This window comes from Sporothrix schenckii (assembly GCF_000961545.1).
Source record: "Sporothrix schenckii 1099-18 chromosome Unknown Cont38, whole genome shotgun sequence".
NCBI lineage: Eukaryota > Fungi > Ascomycota > Sordariomycetes > Ophiostomatales > Ophiostomataceae > Sporothrix > Sporothrix schenckii.
The window spans coordinates 3142533-3160724 of NW_015971139.1; the positions used below are offsets into that span (position 1 = coordinate 3142533).

At 50.9% G+C, this 18192-nt stretch overlaps 9 protein-coding genes across 9 annotated transcripts; 4 read left to right on the top strand and 5 right to left on the bottom strand.

Moving 5' to 3' along the window:
- Positions 1-93: 93 nt before the first annotated feature.
- Positions 94-1077, bottom strand: SPSK_06467 (palmitoyl-CoA hydrolase; the record flags this gene model as incomplete). The annotated part of the gene is made up of 1 exon (XM_016733173.1): positions 94-1077. The coding sequence occupies one exon, from the start codon at positions 1075-1077 to the stop codon at positions 94-96; it is 984 nt and encodes a 327-aa protein (XP_016592752.1).
- Positions 1078-1489: 412 nt separating this feature from the next.
- On the top strand, positions 1490-3162 carry SPSK_06183 (4-coumarate--CoA ligase; the record flags this gene model as incomplete). Its single annotated transcript, XM_016732890.1, has 2 exons — positions 1490-2186; positions 2234-3162. The coding sequence occupies 2 exons, from the start codon at positions 1490-1492 to the stop codon at positions 3160-3162; spliced, it is 1626 nt and encodes a 541-aa protein (XP_016592753.1).
- Positions 3163-3559: 397 nt separating this feature from the next.
- On the top strand, positions 3560-4702 carry SPSK_06401 (alpha-methylacyl-CoA racemase; the record flags this gene model as incomplete). Its single annotated transcript, XM_016733107.1, has 1 exon — positions 3560-4702. The coding sequence occupies one exon, from the start codon at positions 3560-3562 to the stop codon at positions 4700-4702; it is 1143 nt and encodes a 380-aa protein (XP_016592754.1).
- Positions 4703-4888: 186 nt separating this feature from the next.
- On the bottom strand, positions 4889-6058 carry SPSK_06383 (uncharacterized protein; the record flags this gene model as incomplete). The annotated part of the gene is made up of 1 exon (XM_016733089.1): positions 4889-6058. One exon carries the CDS (start codon positions 6056-6058, stop codon positions 4889-4891), a length of 1170 nt encoding a protein of 389 aa, XP_016592755.1.
- A 431-nt stretch (positions 6059-6489) lies between these two features.
- Positions 6490-7620, bottom strand: SPSK_06412 (uncharacterized protein; the record flags this gene model as incomplete). The annotated part of the gene is made up of 1 exon (XM_016733118.1): positions 6490-7620. The coding sequence occupies one exon, from the start codon at positions 7618-7620 to the stop codon at positions 6490-6492; it is 1131 nt and encodes a 376-aa protein (XP_016592756.1).
- A 180-nt stretch (positions 7621-7800) lies between these two features.
- On the bottom strand, positions 7801-8363 carry SPSK_06663 (uncharacterized protein; the record flags this gene model as incomplete). Its single annotated transcript, XM_016733364.1, has 2 exons — positions 7801-7851; positions 8022-8363. The coding sequence occupies 2 exons, from the start codon at positions 8361-8363 to the stop codon at positions 7801-7803; spliced, it is 393 nt and encodes a 130-aa protein (XP_016592757.1).
- A 3896-nt stretch (positions 8364-12259) lies between these two features.
- Positions 12260-13977, top strand: SPSK_06167 (uncharacterized protein; the record flags this gene model as incomplete). Its single annotated transcript, XM_016732874.1, has 4 exons — positions 12260-13150; positions 13230-13287; positions 13384-13779; positions 13856-13977. 4 exons carry the CDS (start codon positions 12260-12262, stop codon positions 13975-13977), a joined length of 1467 nt encoding a protein of 488 aa, XP_016592758.1.
- Positions 13978-14686: 709 nt separating this feature from the next.
- SPSK_06655 (cupin domain protein) lies at positions 14687-15256 on the top strand (the record flags this gene model as incomplete). Its single annotated transcript, XM_016733356.1, has 1 exon — positions 14687-15256. One exon carries the CDS (start codon positions 14687-14689, stop codon positions 15254-15256), a length of 570 nt encoding a protein of 189 aa, XP_016592759.1.
- A 716-nt stretch (positions 15257-15972) lies between these two features.
- SPSK_10705 (uncharacterized protein) lies at positions 15973-17315 on the bottom strand (the record flags this gene model as incomplete). Its single annotated transcript, XM_016737008.1, has 3 exons — positions 15973-16152; positions 16219-17099; positions 17159-17315. The coding sequence occupies 3 exons, from the start codon at positions 17313-17315 to the stop codon at positions 15973-15975; spliced, it is 1218 nt and encodes a 405-aa protein (XP_016592760.1).
- Between the last annotated feature and the right edge of the window lie 877 nt (positions 17316-18192).

The window sequence follows — 18192 nt, forward strand, 5'->3', positions numbered from 1 at the left end:
CATCCTATATCGTTTCTTCTTATCGACACGACAAGAGCGTATTACTAGTGTTCCTCCACATATATATTCTCTACGTTTACATCTATTCAAACTCTATAACCGAGAGTCTCTCGCCTGTGGCAGATCCTCGACGCTCACCAGCCCTTCTTGCGTACAACTGGCCACCAGCGTACCATCTTTACCCCAGATTTTCATATGCACGAGCGCTCGACCGCTGCCGGCCCAGGACGAGTGGATTTCAGATAGCAGCCACTGGTCGGCTCGCAGTTGTGCCGGGTCATGGAAGTAGAGGCTGTGGTCGAGGCTGGCCATGACTTTCACCCGTCCATTTGAGGAGGTACTGCCTGGGAAGTTGAGGTGTGGCCGCGGGATGGGCTGGTGTGTCTCCGAAGGCAGTGATAGCCCGTGGCGACCGTTGTACACTTCTGACACTGGCGGACTGGCAAAGTCATAGATACCGTGGCTGTGCGGCGCGCCGGCCAACAAGTAGCTGTCGGACATACAGGCCAGTGCTGCCAGGTGGGCATGCGTGTTGGGACTGTTGTGGGTTGAAATGGGTTCCCGGGCGCGCACCCACTGGTGTATCTGTGCGAGCGCGTCGCCGGAGGGCAATCTGAGTCCGACGCTGTGGTGCAGAAACGGTATCCTGCGATTTAAGCTGCTGTTGTCGTCGTCATTTTCGGACGGTGGCATCGGCACGTCGTTTGGAAAGCGGCTGCTGTAATGCAGGCTGCCAAGGCTTTGTGTAGTAAAATTAACAAGGGCCACAAAAAATGTTCGCCCTCCCTGAACGGCACGCACACCGCGGACACAAAACTGCCTGCCGTCCTTGATACGCTCGACGTGGTACTCGACGGCAACCATGGCGACTCGCCCCGAAACAAAGGTGCAGTGCATGGAGTGGGCAACGAATTGAGGCGAGACGGTCTGCTGGGCGGCGTTGAGACTCTGGCCGAGTGTAATTCCGCCAAAGACGCGATCACCTTGGCCAGTGAGCTCTGGCATAGGTCGATTCGTGTCAACAAAGACATTGTGTTCACCCTCGACGACGGGCAAAACCGCTAGGAGGCCCTCCATGGCAGGGCGGGACGACTTTGGAGACTGATGTCGTAGATGGTAAGAAGACGACGAAAGTAAACAATAACGTGGGCAGTGAGACAAACACCGGCATGTGCATTACTATGAATGAAATAAAATCGGTATATGACTACGAAAAAGGCACTAAAAAGAATAAAAAATTGTAATTGAAAATAAAAAATTAAAAGTAAAATAAAATTCGTTCCGATATCGCACTTTTGCTAGGTCGGCTCATTAAATTGTTAGCCGGGCCTGCTGGACGCATCTGTCTTTGTTTACTTTTCATGGCCTGGCTGGGAAGTGATCTGTAAATTATATACTCAGTTTATCTCGCGGCGCATGCTTGAAGTTTAATGGTGTGCATGATAATTCTTCTTGATAGTTTTTCTTTGATTCTTTGCACGTTTTCACCATGACCCCGATCATCTCAGACGTCGTTGTTCACTTGCGCACGGATCGCTCCGTGACGCAGATGATGCTAGAGAACCCGTGCAATGCTGACCCATCCAACATTGTCTGCGAGGACACATTGACGAGCAAGACGGCCACCTACAGCAGTGTTCGAGCAGATGCGTTTACAGCCGCCCATGCTCTGCGGCACCGGCATGGTTTGGTAGCTGGTGACGCTGTGACCATAATGGGCCGTAGCCAGGTCGACTATATTTTGGCCGCCCACGCTGTCTGGGCCGCCGGCTGCGTTGTGAGCACCGTCAACCACTCTTCGGCGCCCAAGGAGATTGTACACGCCCTTAAAATTATCAAGCCGCGTCTGTTGATTGTCGACGTGGCCGTGTTGGACAAGGTGCGGCGTGCACTTGCGGGACTTGACGGATGCCCCGCGGTTATGACCCTGGTCGAGCGCATCCCAGACACGCCACTCTTCCCCGACGACCTGCTAGCGAACGAGCGCATCGATCCCTCAGCCTATGTTCTCGACGGCCGCGACGCACGCACTGTCTGTGCAGCCGTCGTGCTGTCGAGCGGTACAACGGGCCTGCCCAAGGCGGTTATGCTGTCGCATCACAACCTGGTCTGCATTTCCGAGATGCTGCGGGCGCACAACCCCGACAACTGGCGGGGGAACCAACGAGAAGTTTTCTTTCCGCCACGTACGTGCCCCTCCCACCGTATTGTGTATATTCGCTGACTTTTGTAGTCTCCCACATCTACGGCCTGTATGTGTGTGCCCTCATGGCGCCGTGGCTCGGCTCATACGTCTGCATGGTGCCGTCATTTGACGTCGAGACGTATTGCCGGCTCATGCACGAGAAGCGGGCAACCCTGGCGCGTCTGGTGCCACCGGTCGCTCTGGCCCTCGCAAAATCGCCTGTTGTTCTGAACTATGCGTACCCCGACCTCGAATATTTTTCGTGTTCAGCGGCGCCACTGTCCCCTGCCGTGGCCAACCTCCTGCGCCGGCAGTTCCCCGGCGTGAGCCTTTGTCAGACCTATGGGTGCACCGAGCTAGCGTCCTGTGTCGCCCAGAGCGGCGTGCGTGACCGCCACAAAGCACCACTCATTGCGGCGGGCACGCTGCTGGCAAATATGCACGTTCGCTTTGTCAACGAACAGGGGCAAGACGTGATGCCACCCGTGCCGGGTGAGATTTGCGTCTCGTCGCCGACAATCATGATGGGCTACAAGGACGACCCAGCCGCGACGGCTGCGGCGATGTTAGAGCCTGGGTGGTTTCGTACGGGTGATGTCGGCTATTTGGACGCCAACGGCTACTTGGTAATTGTGGACCGGCTCAAGGACGTGATAAAATACAAGGGGTTCCAGGTCAGTCCCAGCGAGCTTGAAGAGGTGCTGTTCCAGAACCCTGCCATTCGAGACGTTGGCGTGACATCGGTGTGGGACGACGCCCTGGCCACGGAGCTGCCGTGCGCCTTTGTGGTGCCGCGTACGGGCAAGGGCACGGACGCTCTGGCCACGAGCATTAAGAATATGGTGGCGAGAAAAGTGGCTGGTTACAAGAAGCTGACCGGTGGAGTGTATTTTGTGGATGAGCTACCGCGCAACCCGACGGGCAAGTTGCTGCGGCGGGAGCTGCGCAAGCTTGCGCAGACGAAGGCGCGGTTATAGGCACCGCAGCCGATAACGGAGATAGGACCGGTGTGAATAGGCAGTAGATACAACAAATAAAAGCAAATCGTCTATATCTTGAAAGCTTCAAACATGAGTCAAAGGCAGTGGCATCCATGGCCGGCCTTGCATGGGAATGCAACATTGCGTTTGCCCTGTTTTGTGAGGTGCTTGCGTTTTCCAAGACACGGTTTCAAGCCGTTGTTCACCACTGCCCGGACCCGGTCAATTCAAATACGCCCCCGGCCTTTGTTGCACTGTAAATCGGACATGTGATTGTGCCATGGGCGTATTGCATATATCCTTTCGAAATTGTAAATTACCACCTGCATCGCCGGCCAAAGTCTCTGCCCCTTCTTGTGCAATACACTACGCCGACACCTACGCCAACACGATCATGCCTGCCCTCGAAAACATTCGCGTCATTGAGCTCGCCGGGCTTGCTCCTGGCCCCTTTACAGGCTTGCTGCTCGCTGAAAACGGCGCCGACGTCCTCCGGGTCGACCGTGTGGCCCAGGGAGACATACCCAGCCCCGACGTGCTGGTCCACGGAAAGTCCTCCGTCTGTATCGACATCAAGCGCCCCCGGGGCCGCGATTTGCTCCTTCGCCTGGTAGAACACGCCGACGTGCTCATTGACCCATTCCGGCCAGGCGTACTCGAGCGGCTGGGCCTCGGACCCCGCGAGACTCTCCTGCCCCGCAACCCGCGCCTCGTCGTTGCCCGCCTCACCGGCTACCGACGCGACGGCAAATACGCCCCCATGGCAGGACATGATTTGAATTATCTCGCCGTGTCGGGCGTCCTCTCTACGTTAGGAGGGCTGTACCCCCTCCCGCCCAGCCCCCCAGGGAACTTGTTGGCCGACTTTGCCGGGGGCGGGCTGGTGTGCTTTGCGGGCATTCTGTTAGCACTGCAAGCCCGCGCGACTTCATGTCGGGGCCAGGTGGTCGAGGCCAACATGGTAGACGGTGTATCGTACCTGGCGACGGCGCCGCGCGTGTCTTCAAAAATCCCCGGTCAGTGGGACCGTCCTCGGGGCGAAAACTTGATTGATGGTGGCTGTCCATATTACCGGGTCTATGAGTGCGCCGACAACGGACGGTATATGGCCGTGGCCGCGCTGGAGCCCAAGTTCTTTGCCGCGTTGTGTAAGGGGCTGCGTGTGTCCGACAAAGACTGGGGTGGAATACCCCGTGACGACCGCGCTGCCTGGCCGGCCCTGCACAAGTTGCTTGCCGGCCGTTTCAAGACGCGCACACGCGCGGAATGGGAAGCCGTGTTTGACGGCACCGATGCATGCTGCACGCCCGTGTTGACCTATGCAGAGATGGAGGCCGCACGGTACGAGCAACGGGCCATGGTGGCTCTAAGCGACACGCCGTCGCAGGCACCAAATGATGGATGGACACCACAAACACTCAAGGCTGGTAGCGGCGGCGAGCAGCTGATGCAAGCGTGGACCGGCTGGGAGCGTGGCCGAGACTATGTCGTAGCTGAGGGTGGGCTGCACGCGGTAGAGGGCAAGGCTAAGATGTAGCAAAGATATCGGTCGAGCAATGTACATGACAAATGAACAGAAGGTGACGAATACGCTTCAATGGAACTAAATTGAAACCTTGAACGCGATGATGACTATGCTACACTGAGACACTGTCATGTTTCTGCTCAAGTGTGCACCATTCTATTCTTTGATGTGCGCGTGTCTCTGCATCTAGCTATGGGTCTACAAACGGGCCGCCCGTGGATCACTTGTCGTCTCTAGCCTCTGCACGACACAGTCCACGGCCCGCTCCAACTCAGTGGGATCTTTCCAAAACGGAGGAAGTGTTTGGATAACATCGGCAACCGCATGCAGGCTGTCCATACCACGGCGCGCGTGGTCGTCTGGGACGTTCTCGCCGGGCAGATTGAGCGTGTGGCTAAAGACCTCGAGTGACAAAGGACCCTTGTAACCTGTGGCCACGACGGCCGCGGCCACCAGCTCGACCGGCATGTAGCCGCCCCGTTTCTGCTCCAATGGGTACAGCCGGTGGCTGCGTGACCACGGGAGGAGAACCGGTACCGCCGGGTCGGTGGGCGGCAAGAACGTGGCCGGGTTCATGCGCTCCGCATCGCCGCACTGAAAAAAGAAGATTTTGTCGCCTGGGACAATGGCGACAAGGGCGGCCATCGACCTAGCTAGCACCCTCAGAGATTCGCGGAGAGTGGAAAAGATGCGCCCGTGACCCGCCGGGTTGTACGGATCGGCAAACTCGACGGCCAGCACGTTGAACGCGTCCACGACCAGTCCGACGTTGGATCGGTTGGCGAACCGCACCGCCTCCCACGACGACGACCACGTGTTGCGCGACGCCCACGACAGCCCCTCGTAGCCGATCCGCAGCATCCGCCCTCCATCAGCGCGCGCATACGCGGCCGCCATGTCGCCCAGCTCGGCCAAATCGCGCGCCACCCTTTTCAAATCCGCCGGCGCCACGCCAGCGTCACGCCGGATGGACGAGCACATAAACACAAGGTCGGTATCAAACGCCCGCATAAACGGAAACCGCCGCGCCACACCGTCCAGCGTTGCTCGCCGCTCGACTGGGTCGAGAATGCCCTCGATGGTGCGCAGCGGCTGCGTGCAGGCAATGCGCATCCCTAGCGATTTCACAAGTACACCCAGCTTCCGCGCCACGGCCAGGTTATTCTCGCTTGCTTCCCACGCCGCCGCGCCCTCTCCATTCAGGCCATGTTCCGCGAGGTAGGCCGACCAGCACTCGTCAAAGAGGTCGATCCACTGGAAGCCCGCCCGCGCTGCCGCTTTGAGGCGTGGTTCAAGTGTGTGCTCGCGCCAGTTGCCAAGCGACAGCGTGGCAATGCCGAGCTCGTTGGTAAGTTTTCGAGACGACATGTTGTGTTCTTGGCGAGTGTCGTAACGTTAAATTACGGGTGTGGCTATCAGACCAGGGGAGAATGATTGCCCTAAAAACAAACGGGTTTACTGCTAAAGGTGACACCGGTGACTATTTTAAAGGACCGGTGTGGTTATGCGGTTAAAAAAGTGGACATTACTTCGATTCTTCACCCCGTCAACTTTCTCGAATTCGGTTATTCAAATTTTCTTTTATTCCTCAACAACACGGTACATATAACGACAACAAGAATTAGATTAGTTGAACCCGTGGGTTTTCCGAATGTAATGGCGTGAAAATCTTTGCTGTCGTAGGGACGAGATTTTTCCTATTTTAGTAGGAGGATCTTAACTTGATGGATATAAGGAGCTACCAAGTTTATTAGCAGAGCGGATAAAACCAATGGCAGAATACTAGAACGCAAAATAACTTACCCCTCGTATTGTACAGGTGGCACAGTGTTGAAACCACTTGTATCAAGCACGTCTGCAGTGTTCCCGGCGGCATTGCCTTGGTACGGGATGTTCTGCTTAATGCAATTGTCGATGTGGTCCGCAGGGAACGTGACGTTACGCAGCAACTCCGGCGCCTGGATAAATGTCGCCGTCAGGCCCATCTCGACATGCCACTCAATGTGGCAGTGAAAAATAAACACGCCTGGATGGGTAACTTGAATGCGAAGAACCGCATAAGAGTTGGCATTAACGGAAATCGTGTCTCGCCGCGGCGGTGTGACTGCTAAGTTGCTCTCCTGGCCGTCCCATGTGCCTGCACCGCTTTCCGGCCGAGCTAGCACTTGGAACTGGTGGCCGTGCAAATGAAATGGGTGAATCGCAGCGTCTAAGTTGTTGACAACGATTGTGGCGATCGTCCCCAAGGGTAGAATATAGGGGAGAACATCGCCATAGACTATCGGATTGGTGTTGTCTGTCCCAGTCGTCGCCACCGAGTAGAGTGTGGGCACCTTTTGCGCAATGTAGGTATTGTTGTTGAAGCAGGCGCGGGGTAGGTTGTTTTCATCTCTACAGAAGTCGAAATCAAGCGTGATTTCTTGAGAGACAGGGCCCAGGGCAACTGCGCCATCAAGCGGCACAAATGTAGCATCATCAGCAGGCTGCCACAAAGTTACAACCTCCTCGGGGAAGTCGCCAGTAGGATTTGTCACAAGGTAACCCGTGTAGTTGTGTTGCCAGACTGACTGGGCGGGATCATTAGTATAGTCGCGGTTTATATCAAGAGACAGCAGAAACGGGTAATTGGCCGAGGCTACTGCCTTGCAGTTTCTGCGGCGCGGGACGGAAATGAGCACATCATAACGCTGGGATGGTGCGATACGCAATTGTGTTGCTTTGGCTTTTTCGACGTAGGAGGCATCAATCATGACAACTTGCATGTGGCTGGTGTCAAAGCTAAACATGGCCGAACCAAACGCCGCGAAGCTGATGATGCGAAAACGGTATGTCTTATCATTGTCGAATGTTACATTGGCGCCGAGACCCTCGTTAACGATAATACTGTCCGGGAACGGAGGTATGAAGTGCGTGTTGGTCGTCGTTATCATATTTCTGACGAGTGTGATGCTTTGGTCGTGATACCTAATAAGCAGCAGTTAGACACGAAGGACGAGAGCTTGCTTGTGGTCGCCAGGGCCTGTTGTGAGGAGATGCTTACCAATCAGAGACAGTCAAAACCACTTCTTCGTCGTATTGTCCTTTGTACGGGTCTAGAGGGTCATAGACAATCAAGGGTCCTCGGAGACCATCCGGGTATTGGCCCATGTCATGAGAGTGGTCTATTGGGTTGAAGAGTTTCAGTAAGACTTTACCAGTAAATCAAGACCAACCGAAAATGTGGCAGGGTTTGTCATACACCAGAAAGTACCCGGAGAATCGGCCTATCAGTTACAATAGTTAGTTGGCACTGTTTCTTGATATTGAGAAGTCGATGCATTGTGTAACCTACCAAGAAACGATATGTAATGGAAGAATTAGGGGGCACGGAGCACTGGGCGACACCGTTGGCACCATCCATCCACGATGTGTTGATCTGGTCGATGCCGTGGAAGTGAATTCCAGTTGTCTCATTGCCGAGTAGGTTGTTGATGGTGAGAACAATTGTGTCTCCGACATTGGCCGCAATTGTAGGACATGGCCAAGCACCGTTAATGCCGATGACTGGGCGTTCAAAGCCATCGGGAGAGGCATTGACCCAAGTCACGTCCCAGTCGTATGAGACGGTTGCTGCAATGGCACTTGAAGCCAGCAGAAGAAGGCCCAACACGGAGCAAAGTCGAAGTTGGATCATGGTGTCGATAGATGTAATGGGAATGGGTGGCGATTTAAACACACTCACAAATAAAATTAGTTTCAAAGAACATAAAAGGAGTGAACAAGTACTGACACTGGTGACGTTGTGTTAACACAGGGAATTAAACGGGGAGAAGAGTAAAATTGCGACCACCAAAGGTCAAAAGATTGACGTGAAATGAATGACAGCAAAAGCACAAGGACGGACAACAATGAAAGAATTGATGAAGCAAACGACGAATAGGCCGCATTTTATGCCCCTCCGGAGCTTCCATGACGATGAAAACCGCCATCGTGCTGCTTCTGGAAGGAATGGACAGGACGATATGAAACGAAAAGCGAAGGCATGGCAGAGCTAGAACATGCTACTAGTCGATTAGAATGTGGCTTCTCAAGAATTCAATATTTGAATTGCATCCCCAGATGCATTCCCTTAAAACGGCCAACACAACAGGTCAGAACGGATATTGTTTTGATTATGCGCGTTGTTCGAGACACAAGGCTGAAAACGGCTACAGTTGGAGATGACTGTACATCACAAATGATACAGAACAACCTGTTTTGGTTATGCATGGCTAGGGAGGTTGTCATTTTTTACTGTGTACGCTAGGCCGTCTTAGCAGAGATGGCTTGCCAGGGCGAGAACGTAAAGTTCCAGGGCAAGACAAAATGCGTTGGGGATCCACGGACATGTGTCGAAAACGTGGCGCTTTCGATGAATAAGGGCCCGGTGAAACAGATTCTTTCATTCTTTGCGGAAGTAAGACATAGCAAAAAACAGCCAAAACGCGACAAGAAAATCGACGCGATTAGGCGTGAAGGGGATAAAGAAATGTGCGAGCGAGGACCCTTGTTAATGAGGGTCGAAGGGATAGGAAATTGGCAGCTACGGAAAAGTGGGTCACATCGTCCCATGCATTGTAGAAATGTGAGTGTCTAGCAAAGGATGTGACGCGCATCGTAACATTGCCAATGTTTATTAGAAGTATTGTGATGTGATTTTTGTAGAATCGGGCACCGTTACCGTTACTGGGACATGGAATCCCTTGATTTCCCTGGCCAGCAAACAAGCAAGTCTGTTTATTTTTGATGATTGTATGTTTTGAAAATTAGACATTGTTTGACAAGGGGCAATAGCAGAATATGTGATTTCCTTGACGGGTAAGGGAATAGGTCAGCAGCAGACCAGCTGGAAACAGGGGATGCAAAAATGAAACAGTACCTGAAATCAAAATACAGAAAAATAACAACAAGTAAAGAAAATAAACAATGAAAGTGTAACACCACTTTAGTTCTCTTGGCACTTGGCTCGTCCCGAACATTACTCGTCCCCGGTACATTTCTTTTCTGGATACCAGACCCTAGATCATGGCATCTTGTTGTCGCTGTATTTGGGACTTTTGCTTATCCCTCTCGTGTTTTGTAATGTGAATAGTCAACAAGTATCATCACCGCCACCTCTTTATGTTTTTATAAGGGGATATTGTTTTGACACGTATAACTAAATATTTTACCTCCTATTATTACATATTAAGTTGATGCTGGGACGCGGGAGCGGGCGTAATACGGGCCTGGCAACTCCGCACTGGCGGTCGTTACAAACGTCAATGTGACTTCGAAGGGAAGATGGTCGCCGTACTCGTCTTCCACATTTAAGGTGCCTCCTCCTCCACCGTTATCATTATTTCCTGCCGTCACCTTCTTTGCGTCTATGCTGTGGCGCATTCAGGTACGTGGACTCCCGCTGGTGGAAAGAGCACAGCACGTACCGCTCTTGCTCGGGTTCGCGCACGCATCTGAACGTTTGTCGCCGGCAGGTCGCACGGCCGCTCGCCACGTGTGGCCGCTCGTCGTGGTTGCTGCTGCTTCTGCTGTTGTTTTTGGTGTAGTGGAGGTACTTGCGCGGCCGCTATTTCGCTGGGGCTTTGCAAGCCAGCCAGACTCGTCGCCTGTTGATCCATAATGTATATTGCTAGAATTACAAAAAAAAAAAAAATTTAAGACTAACAAAAAGGAAGCACGAAGCACATGCGAAGCGATGGAAGAGGTTCACTCTCCTTGCCCCAGGTCGGTCTTGGGGGGCTCGGGAGCCATCGAGGCCTTCCGGGCAATTACCTTATCTATGAGTACGGGCATTTATATTTTGCGACACGGTCAAGAGGTGCTATCCGACTGATGGTACTCGCTACTGCGTTGCGACGTTTTCTTATCAGAGACCCGTCTTTGTGTTATTCAACAAAACGGAATCTGCTCGTCACCTCGCCCACCCGCCAATCACCTCCAGCCGTGGCCATATTAAGCAAAGAACGCACCATCCCAATGCCAGTGGCGCTAAACCCATCCCGTTGTTGTGCACAGAAACGGACTCCAAATATGCTATGGTTATGCCCAAAGTATCAGGACCTTCTCCCCCCCCCCACCACATCCCCCAGCCACCCAAGTTTTGGCAGAAGTTACTTCCATGAATCGTCGAATATTGACTTTTCTAGCAATTTCTAACCTCAAAAACAGCCACCTCAAATTGTTTTTTTTTCCCCAAATATTCGGGTACTTCTTTCGAGGGCGCTTTCCATCATAGCCCAGACGTGCTCAATTGGATTCAAATCGGGGGTATGGGCAGGCCGAAAAGGAAGCATCTCGATCCGACCCCTCCCAAAAACATCAACCAGATTTGAGCTTTCACATTGTTTCTCAAGTTAACGTAGCCCGGGCCTGTATTTCTGAGAAAGGAGACGAAAAATCGTGGCTTTTTGGCTGTTTGTGTTGTTTTGACTACTACTTTCATCCGTGAAGATCGTCTAGAATTATTAGTTTAAGTCGTGGGGTAAAATGTTACATACCGGTAGTAATTCGTCGTTGTCCTTCCAGTCTTGTACAAGATCATGCCTGCCTTTAGCATCATCCGCTTAAAGCGGAATCTTCTCCATAGCGCTCCATCTGTGAATGTAGTTATTCTTCGAGTGACGACGTACTGTCGTTGCCGGTGGATCCGAATTGAAAGACCCCGCGAGGTTATCGAGAGAGATCGGTGGGTCACGACGAGTCTGCTGGATAAAATAACGACGGCCTTTGTTAGAAGCGAGGGACGGCCTCTGCCACGTAAATAGTGTATTGGGGATAGGATGGCATATTGATCACTGTTGTCTCGGGCGTTGTGCTGACCGTATCTTTTGTTCGGAAAATTCGTATGTCGTAATTGTCGTAATTACTTTGTACACTCTATTCTCTAAAGGAAACAGCCAATTACGTTTGTGACCAAACTTGCCAATGTCGGCTAGACTGGTCCTCGTACATCAATTTATCTCCTTTCAGCCCTCGCCTTTCAACCTACTTCAAACTACCATTGCCTGCTGGAGTCACTTGTGAACGGTCTCGGCCTCCAAGTCGGAAAGTTTTTTTCCCTTGACAGCTTTGTATGCCACACGAAACAGCTCTGCAAATCTTGTCGTTTGGGCATACCCTGGTTGCTGGAGTGTGCACTCCGCCTCTTTCTGCGTATCACATCGATTTAAGCATTAAAAGATTAGGCGACCGTCAGCTTACGTCCCCGTCAGCACGATTCAAGTACTCCAACCTTATAATGGCTAATATGGCCGCGGGTCCACCACTGTTGGCAGCTCCTATGGATCTAATCTTTGTAAATAATAACGGCCCACACGATGTCTGTGCGTCTGCAGCTTAGGCTTCAAATCCCAACATACCGACAACAACACTTCGTACTTAATTGTGCAATGGGTAACTCCTTCGTCCGCGCTTTTCTCAGCCTCTCACGCTTTTTCGCCTCGCTGCAGGAACGGACAACGGACTACCTACGAATATCTGCAGGTCTGCGGCTCCCATTGAACCAGGAGAGAAAGAAAGCGGTAAAGAAAAGGAGAGTAATACAAATACAAAATGGACGTCATACCGATTGCGCTGACCGACCAGCAGAAGCCGTTGGACAACATTAGGATCCGGACTCATTTCGTCGTCAAAGGTCGCTTAGATGCCGCCGCTCTGAAAGCAGGCCTCGACAAGTTGATCCGGGAACATTGGCGCAAACTCGGAGGGCGCCTTGTATGGAACTCGACAAGGGGTGTCTTCGAATACCATGTGCCACAAACTTTTACCGATGGCTACGAATTATTCACATGGACCGAGTCGGACAAGAGTAGCGAATCGATTGAAACGGCTGTCCCATCACTCAAGGCTCCGTCAACAACTCCCAAGGAAGCGGAAACGGTAACGGAAACCGACGGCAGCGCAAGCGGAGGCAATGTAGGCGGCATGGTGTTTTTGCCGCCCGTAATGGTGTACGACGCGGCTTTCCGGCCAGCTAACTGGCCGTTTCATGTTGCGGACGACCCGACCGACTCGCCTATCCTCTATATCCACATGACGCTCTACGATGACGCCAGCGTGCTTGCCATGAGCGTGCCGCACATGGTCACTGACCAGATGGGACTCACGACCCTCGTCAATGCGTGGATGGGCGTCTTGGCTGGGCAGACCCCGCCGCCTCTGATTGACGACCCCTTACCGTACAAAAGGCAGTTTGCCGACCTCACGCCGGACGAAGCGAGGCGGGTGGGGAAAATGCATGTCAGGCGCTGGGGCGAGATGTTCTTTATGATTCTGGGCTTCCTTTTCGAGCTTGTGTTTTACAAGGAGGAGGTAGATCACATTCTCTTCATGCCGCATTCGTTGGTTAAATCGGTGCGCCAACGGTTTACCGCAGAGCTGGAGACGTACGGTAGCGATCCGGGCATCTCAGACAATGATGTTATCACGGCCATTCTTACAAAGGTTTGTATTTCACACTCAGTGGATGCTTGGGTGGGCTGTCATGGTGGTTGGATTAATGCTGATTATCCTCCCTGTCCAGTTCGCTCGCTTGCACAAACCATACGCGAAGATGATGACTTTGAATCAGACTATGAACTGTGCGTGTGCCACCATCACGGATGAGGATAAAATGCAAATCAGCCAGTGTCACTTCAAACGAAGTATCTTACTAATTTTTAATGCATTTGCAACAGTGCGCGGCCGTCTTCCTAGCCTCACCGGCTCCGTGCTCGACGGGTTTATTCACAACGGCTTCACCTTTGCGTCGTCCCGTTTCAAGTACAAGCCCGACATGCCCACGAGCGAGATCGCCTACATGAACCGCCAGTCCGTGCGAAGCATCTTCATGGCCGGTGAGGCCGACATTAACCTGGCTATAGCGCGCGAGATGGTGCGGCGTAAGCAGGGTATATTCATCTGCGAGGCGCTTGAGCAGGCCTACACCGTCATCAGCTGGTCTGCCGCGTGGAAGGGGCTGGACCTAACCAACGCCGTCGAGCTCAAGGAAAAAGAAAAGCACACGCAGCAGGGTACGAAACCCGAGGTATTTGTCCTGGGCCGAGGCGGTGAACGGAGCACACCGCGCCGATGTATGTCTCCCTCACTTTCTTGTTGCTCTTTACTACAACGGGATAGCTGAAAATCCCAACTGACTTTACTTTACAGTCAACGCGACGGTCATGTTCCGAAACGACGAGGGATACTGGATCGACATAGGCTGTTCTAAGAAGAACATGGTAGCCATCCAGGCGTACATGGCCGTGGACCCTATGTTAATGGAAATTTAAGGTAATTAAGAAAAGTCGAACTGCCCGTTTAGATCCCTCTTGACTAAGTAAACAGACCAGTCTAGTAAGACTTCTAACTAAAGTCCGTACGCCCTCGAGACGAAAAAAGGGATAAAAGACCACTTCTACCTAAGAGTTAAGACAAGTGGTAAAGAAAAGGATTAAAGAAAAAGAGAGATATACATTATAATAGATAGAAACAAGCACACCGTTTCCCGACAAAAAAGGGGGTAGGTTAAAAAAAGAATAGGTTAACCACACACCAACTAGAAACAAAGGATGTAAATATGAAAACAATACCTCCTAGTATGTGGCTCCATGTGGAGAAGCCGCTAAAAATGGCAGGCTTTCAGTAGTACCTGATTCTTTACAGTACTCGTCACAGCCTCTTTAGTTGTTGTGTACGTTTATTTGTGTGGGTACGGCACTCCGCCCCATTTCACTACTCCTTTGGCCAATTATACATTTAATTTAATATAATCCGATTAGAAAAACAATAAGAAACTTCGATTTCTAAGCTTACTGCCCTAATCCATTGTATGTTCTTTACACAGTACGGCCGTATAAAGCCGTACATTACAAATCAGTTTGTTGACACGTCGACTTGATCAGATCGAAAATGTATTTACGATACGACTTCCTCCGGAATATCGATTTCGTTCATCATTCTATCGACTACCGAATATCTTTTCTTCAATATACAAACAAAATGACTAAGCTGTCAACGCCAGTCCGCCGCGTTCTCACCGCAAATGACCCAAAAGGAAACGGCTACTTCGCCTCCGACGAGCTTCTTACACCTTACGATCCCACAACGGCACCCGAATTCTCTCTTCCAACTGAAAAATCCGCATTCGGCATAATACAACTCCATCGTACACGCGGTTTCCCCGCGGACAACCAACGTCCGTTAGAGAATAATGATCCGTACAGAATCCTTGTACCCCTTGCAGACACAAAGGGTCCCTCAGCACGAGTTATAGATCTACCTCCCCACCAGGAAGGAGGATGGATGCATCGCACGCTCAGTCTGGATTATTGTGTTGTTCTCAGTGGATCTGTTACATTTATTACTGATGGCGGGGAGGAGAAGACACTTAAGGAACATGATGTTATTGTTACCAGAGGTGTGAATCATGCTTGGGTGAACAGGGGCGGGACAGTGGCTAGAGTCTTTGTGGTTGTTGTACCGGCTTTGCCGATTGTCACGGAGGATAAGGTACAGTTGGATAAGACTCCTGCGGGGGATATTTATGATCCGGAGGAGGAGGAGGATTGAGTTTGCTGACAATAGGTTGATAGCATGTAGCCCTGCTATCTCATTCTCAGAATACTATTGGTATTGCCAAAGAGTATCAAGTTACCTCTGTCCTAGGTAGTGCTGGATTTACCCTTTCAACCCTTGAATTTTTTGTTACGTGTGTTAGTTGTACGTTATGTCCCGTGACCCTGACTCTCTTTAATAGTATTACTCTCTTTAATAGTATTCGTATACGCATTTTTTTACACGAACGTTTTGATAACAAAATCCCGTTTTTTATTTTAATATCGTTTTTATCCTTTCCTTCATCTCTTTTATTTTTAAGGTGATTTTGTACTTTGAATTGTGACAATGGTGTAGGGGTCTTTAGGTTCGTCGTTAAGGCTTCTTTCGACTAATGTCGGAAAATGGCGTACCTCGTCAGTGGCTTCGGCGGCTCTTTGGGCCTCGTGTTTTCTGACAGACGTTAGTAATATTCAACATAGGTAAATCGCTAGAAGATAAATAGATATAAAAAGCATAACTAGTTTATTATACCTTCTGAGGCGGATAACATTGTCTAGCACATGTGTAAATATAATCAGCGCGACAGCACAGGACAAGCTATACGCATAGCCGCGCTTATACCGAGGGGCTTGGACGGTGGGATAGGTGAGAATACCGAGCCTAGATGTTGATCGAAAAGTGTCAAGAAGAGCTTTCTTGGGACAACGAGGCAGTTTGGGTACCGTTACTTACCATGCCGTCGACGACTGGGCTATGATGTTGATAAACACCAATGTAAATGAGCGTGTTCCAGGGGAGTCGCGTAGAATGTTGTTGATCCAGCCATAGAGCGAACTAGAAAGCGCATATGAAAATGATGTTGTGCAGAATGCATACCACTTGGCACTTTCAGGTACGTCCCAAATTGTCTGTGAAGCCTGTTAGTCATCGTGCCCCCAATAGATTGTTAAGAATCCACTGGAGCGGAAACATACTAAAATTAACAATGCGATCGCATTCATTGTCGCAGCAAACGTGATGCCCCATGCCGGGCCCCAAACCAAGTCCGAAGAGAAATTGACGAAGAGTGTGTAGAAGATACCGAGGCCGGAAGGCAAAGTTCCGTATTGGTTAACTTTTGCCGTTGAGTAACGGTTGAGAGACTTGAGCCACAGCAAGAAGGCGCCGCTATTGGCACCGCCGTTCCAAAATAGCACATCGACAAGAACAGCCACATAAAAATAAAAGCTTGTGAACGTGGTCTTCATATGTGCTAGTTTGAATTTGCCTTGAACAGCATGACCGCTGCGGGTGAGTCGCTTTCTTGAGATCTCGAGCTCCACGTCGCTAAACAACCGGCGGTTAGGCTGTTCCATCGTACCAGGAACAACAAAGAATCCCATCAAACCAACGGGAAGAGTGATGACGGAGCAGATGATAAACATCCATCGCCAGCCAGAAAGACCACCGACACCGTCAAGGCGGGTAGTGATGCCGCTCTGAACGAGGCCGGCCGTTAAGCTGCCAATAGGAACGCCGAGGTACCATATCCCACCGCGACGACTGATTTCTTGCCGCTTGTACCAGGATCCCAGAACGTAGTGAACGGCGGGAAAATAAGCGGCCTCGAAAATACCGACAAGGAAGCGATAGGCAGCCAGTTCTGCGAAGGAGGTGGAACGATACTGCACCAGAGTGAATATACCCCAGCCGATATCCATGCCGGGCAATAGCCAGTGCATGGGTATGTATGTGAACAGAAAGAGGAACGGCACCTGTCCCACGATGGCACCAACGATGTACATAGTCTGAAGCTGGATAAGCTGGTTGCCATAGAAGCCGAGATCCTCCTTTAAGCCGGCGACGTAGGCATTGTCTATCAGTTCAGGTTAGTGTTTTACATAGCCAGAAGCGACCGCAGACAGAAGTACTGACTGATATTGTTCTGATCTAGGTTCTTGACCCAAAAAGAGATAAACAGGTAAGGGATGACAAATGAGTCCATCTTGGTTAAAAATCGGCGCTCTTCGGGCGTGTCGTCTTCGGCAAACCACTGTATCTTCCACCACTTCTTCTTTTCGGTAGTAGCCATATTGCTTTCAGGGACGGCCTTATGCTTGGTCAATTAGCAAGGTCAACGTAGCGTGCAGCGGTAGCAACACCAGTGGGTATAAAGGATGGGTGGATATCGTGTACTCACGAGAGCAGCATATTGGGACGTGCTGAAATATTTATATCGTATTTATATTGTAGTTGTAGAGCCCATTTCGCCCGTCGCAACATAGCAATTAATGCCCGCGTGAAGGTGTCAGAGATCGGCTATCTCTGACACCTTGTCTCCAGTCGTCTGTTATTTCTGGTTTACTGCACATTATGATTTGATTCGTAAAAGGATTTTGCGCTGTTCTCCGGGACGCGTCACATAGCAATTGCGCGACCACGGATGCAGTGGTGACATGTAGACTGCAACTCGGCGACATAACGTTGCAAGATGGCGAGCCCTGATTGACTCGATAACCAATCAATTAACAGCGGCAGTGGAGACCCGAAATGAAGCTATGCCCAGTACAGGCTTGTCGATGTGGAGCATCAACATTCTTTGCTTTAACATATCATGAATGACAGTTTATAGTTTCACTGGCGCAGTACTCGGGCTTAAATATCGTACAGAATCGGAAATACTGCGCACGTGCAGGAGTGCCCGGCCAGCGATCTGTCAAGATACCATAAATCATAATTGAAAATAGTTCGGGGAATATGGTATCAGTGTTCCTTGTGGGTATATGTTGTATATATGCCATGGTTTGAATAGGTAATAGTTCTAAATTCTTATATGGGCCCGCACCGTATCTATTAAGAATATGTGGTTTCGATAACTACCATCGAATAACCGAAAGAAATTCAGCAAAAGTTGATCATAAGTAATATCAAACAAATAGAAGACCCAGTGTCGAAACTTAATTACGACA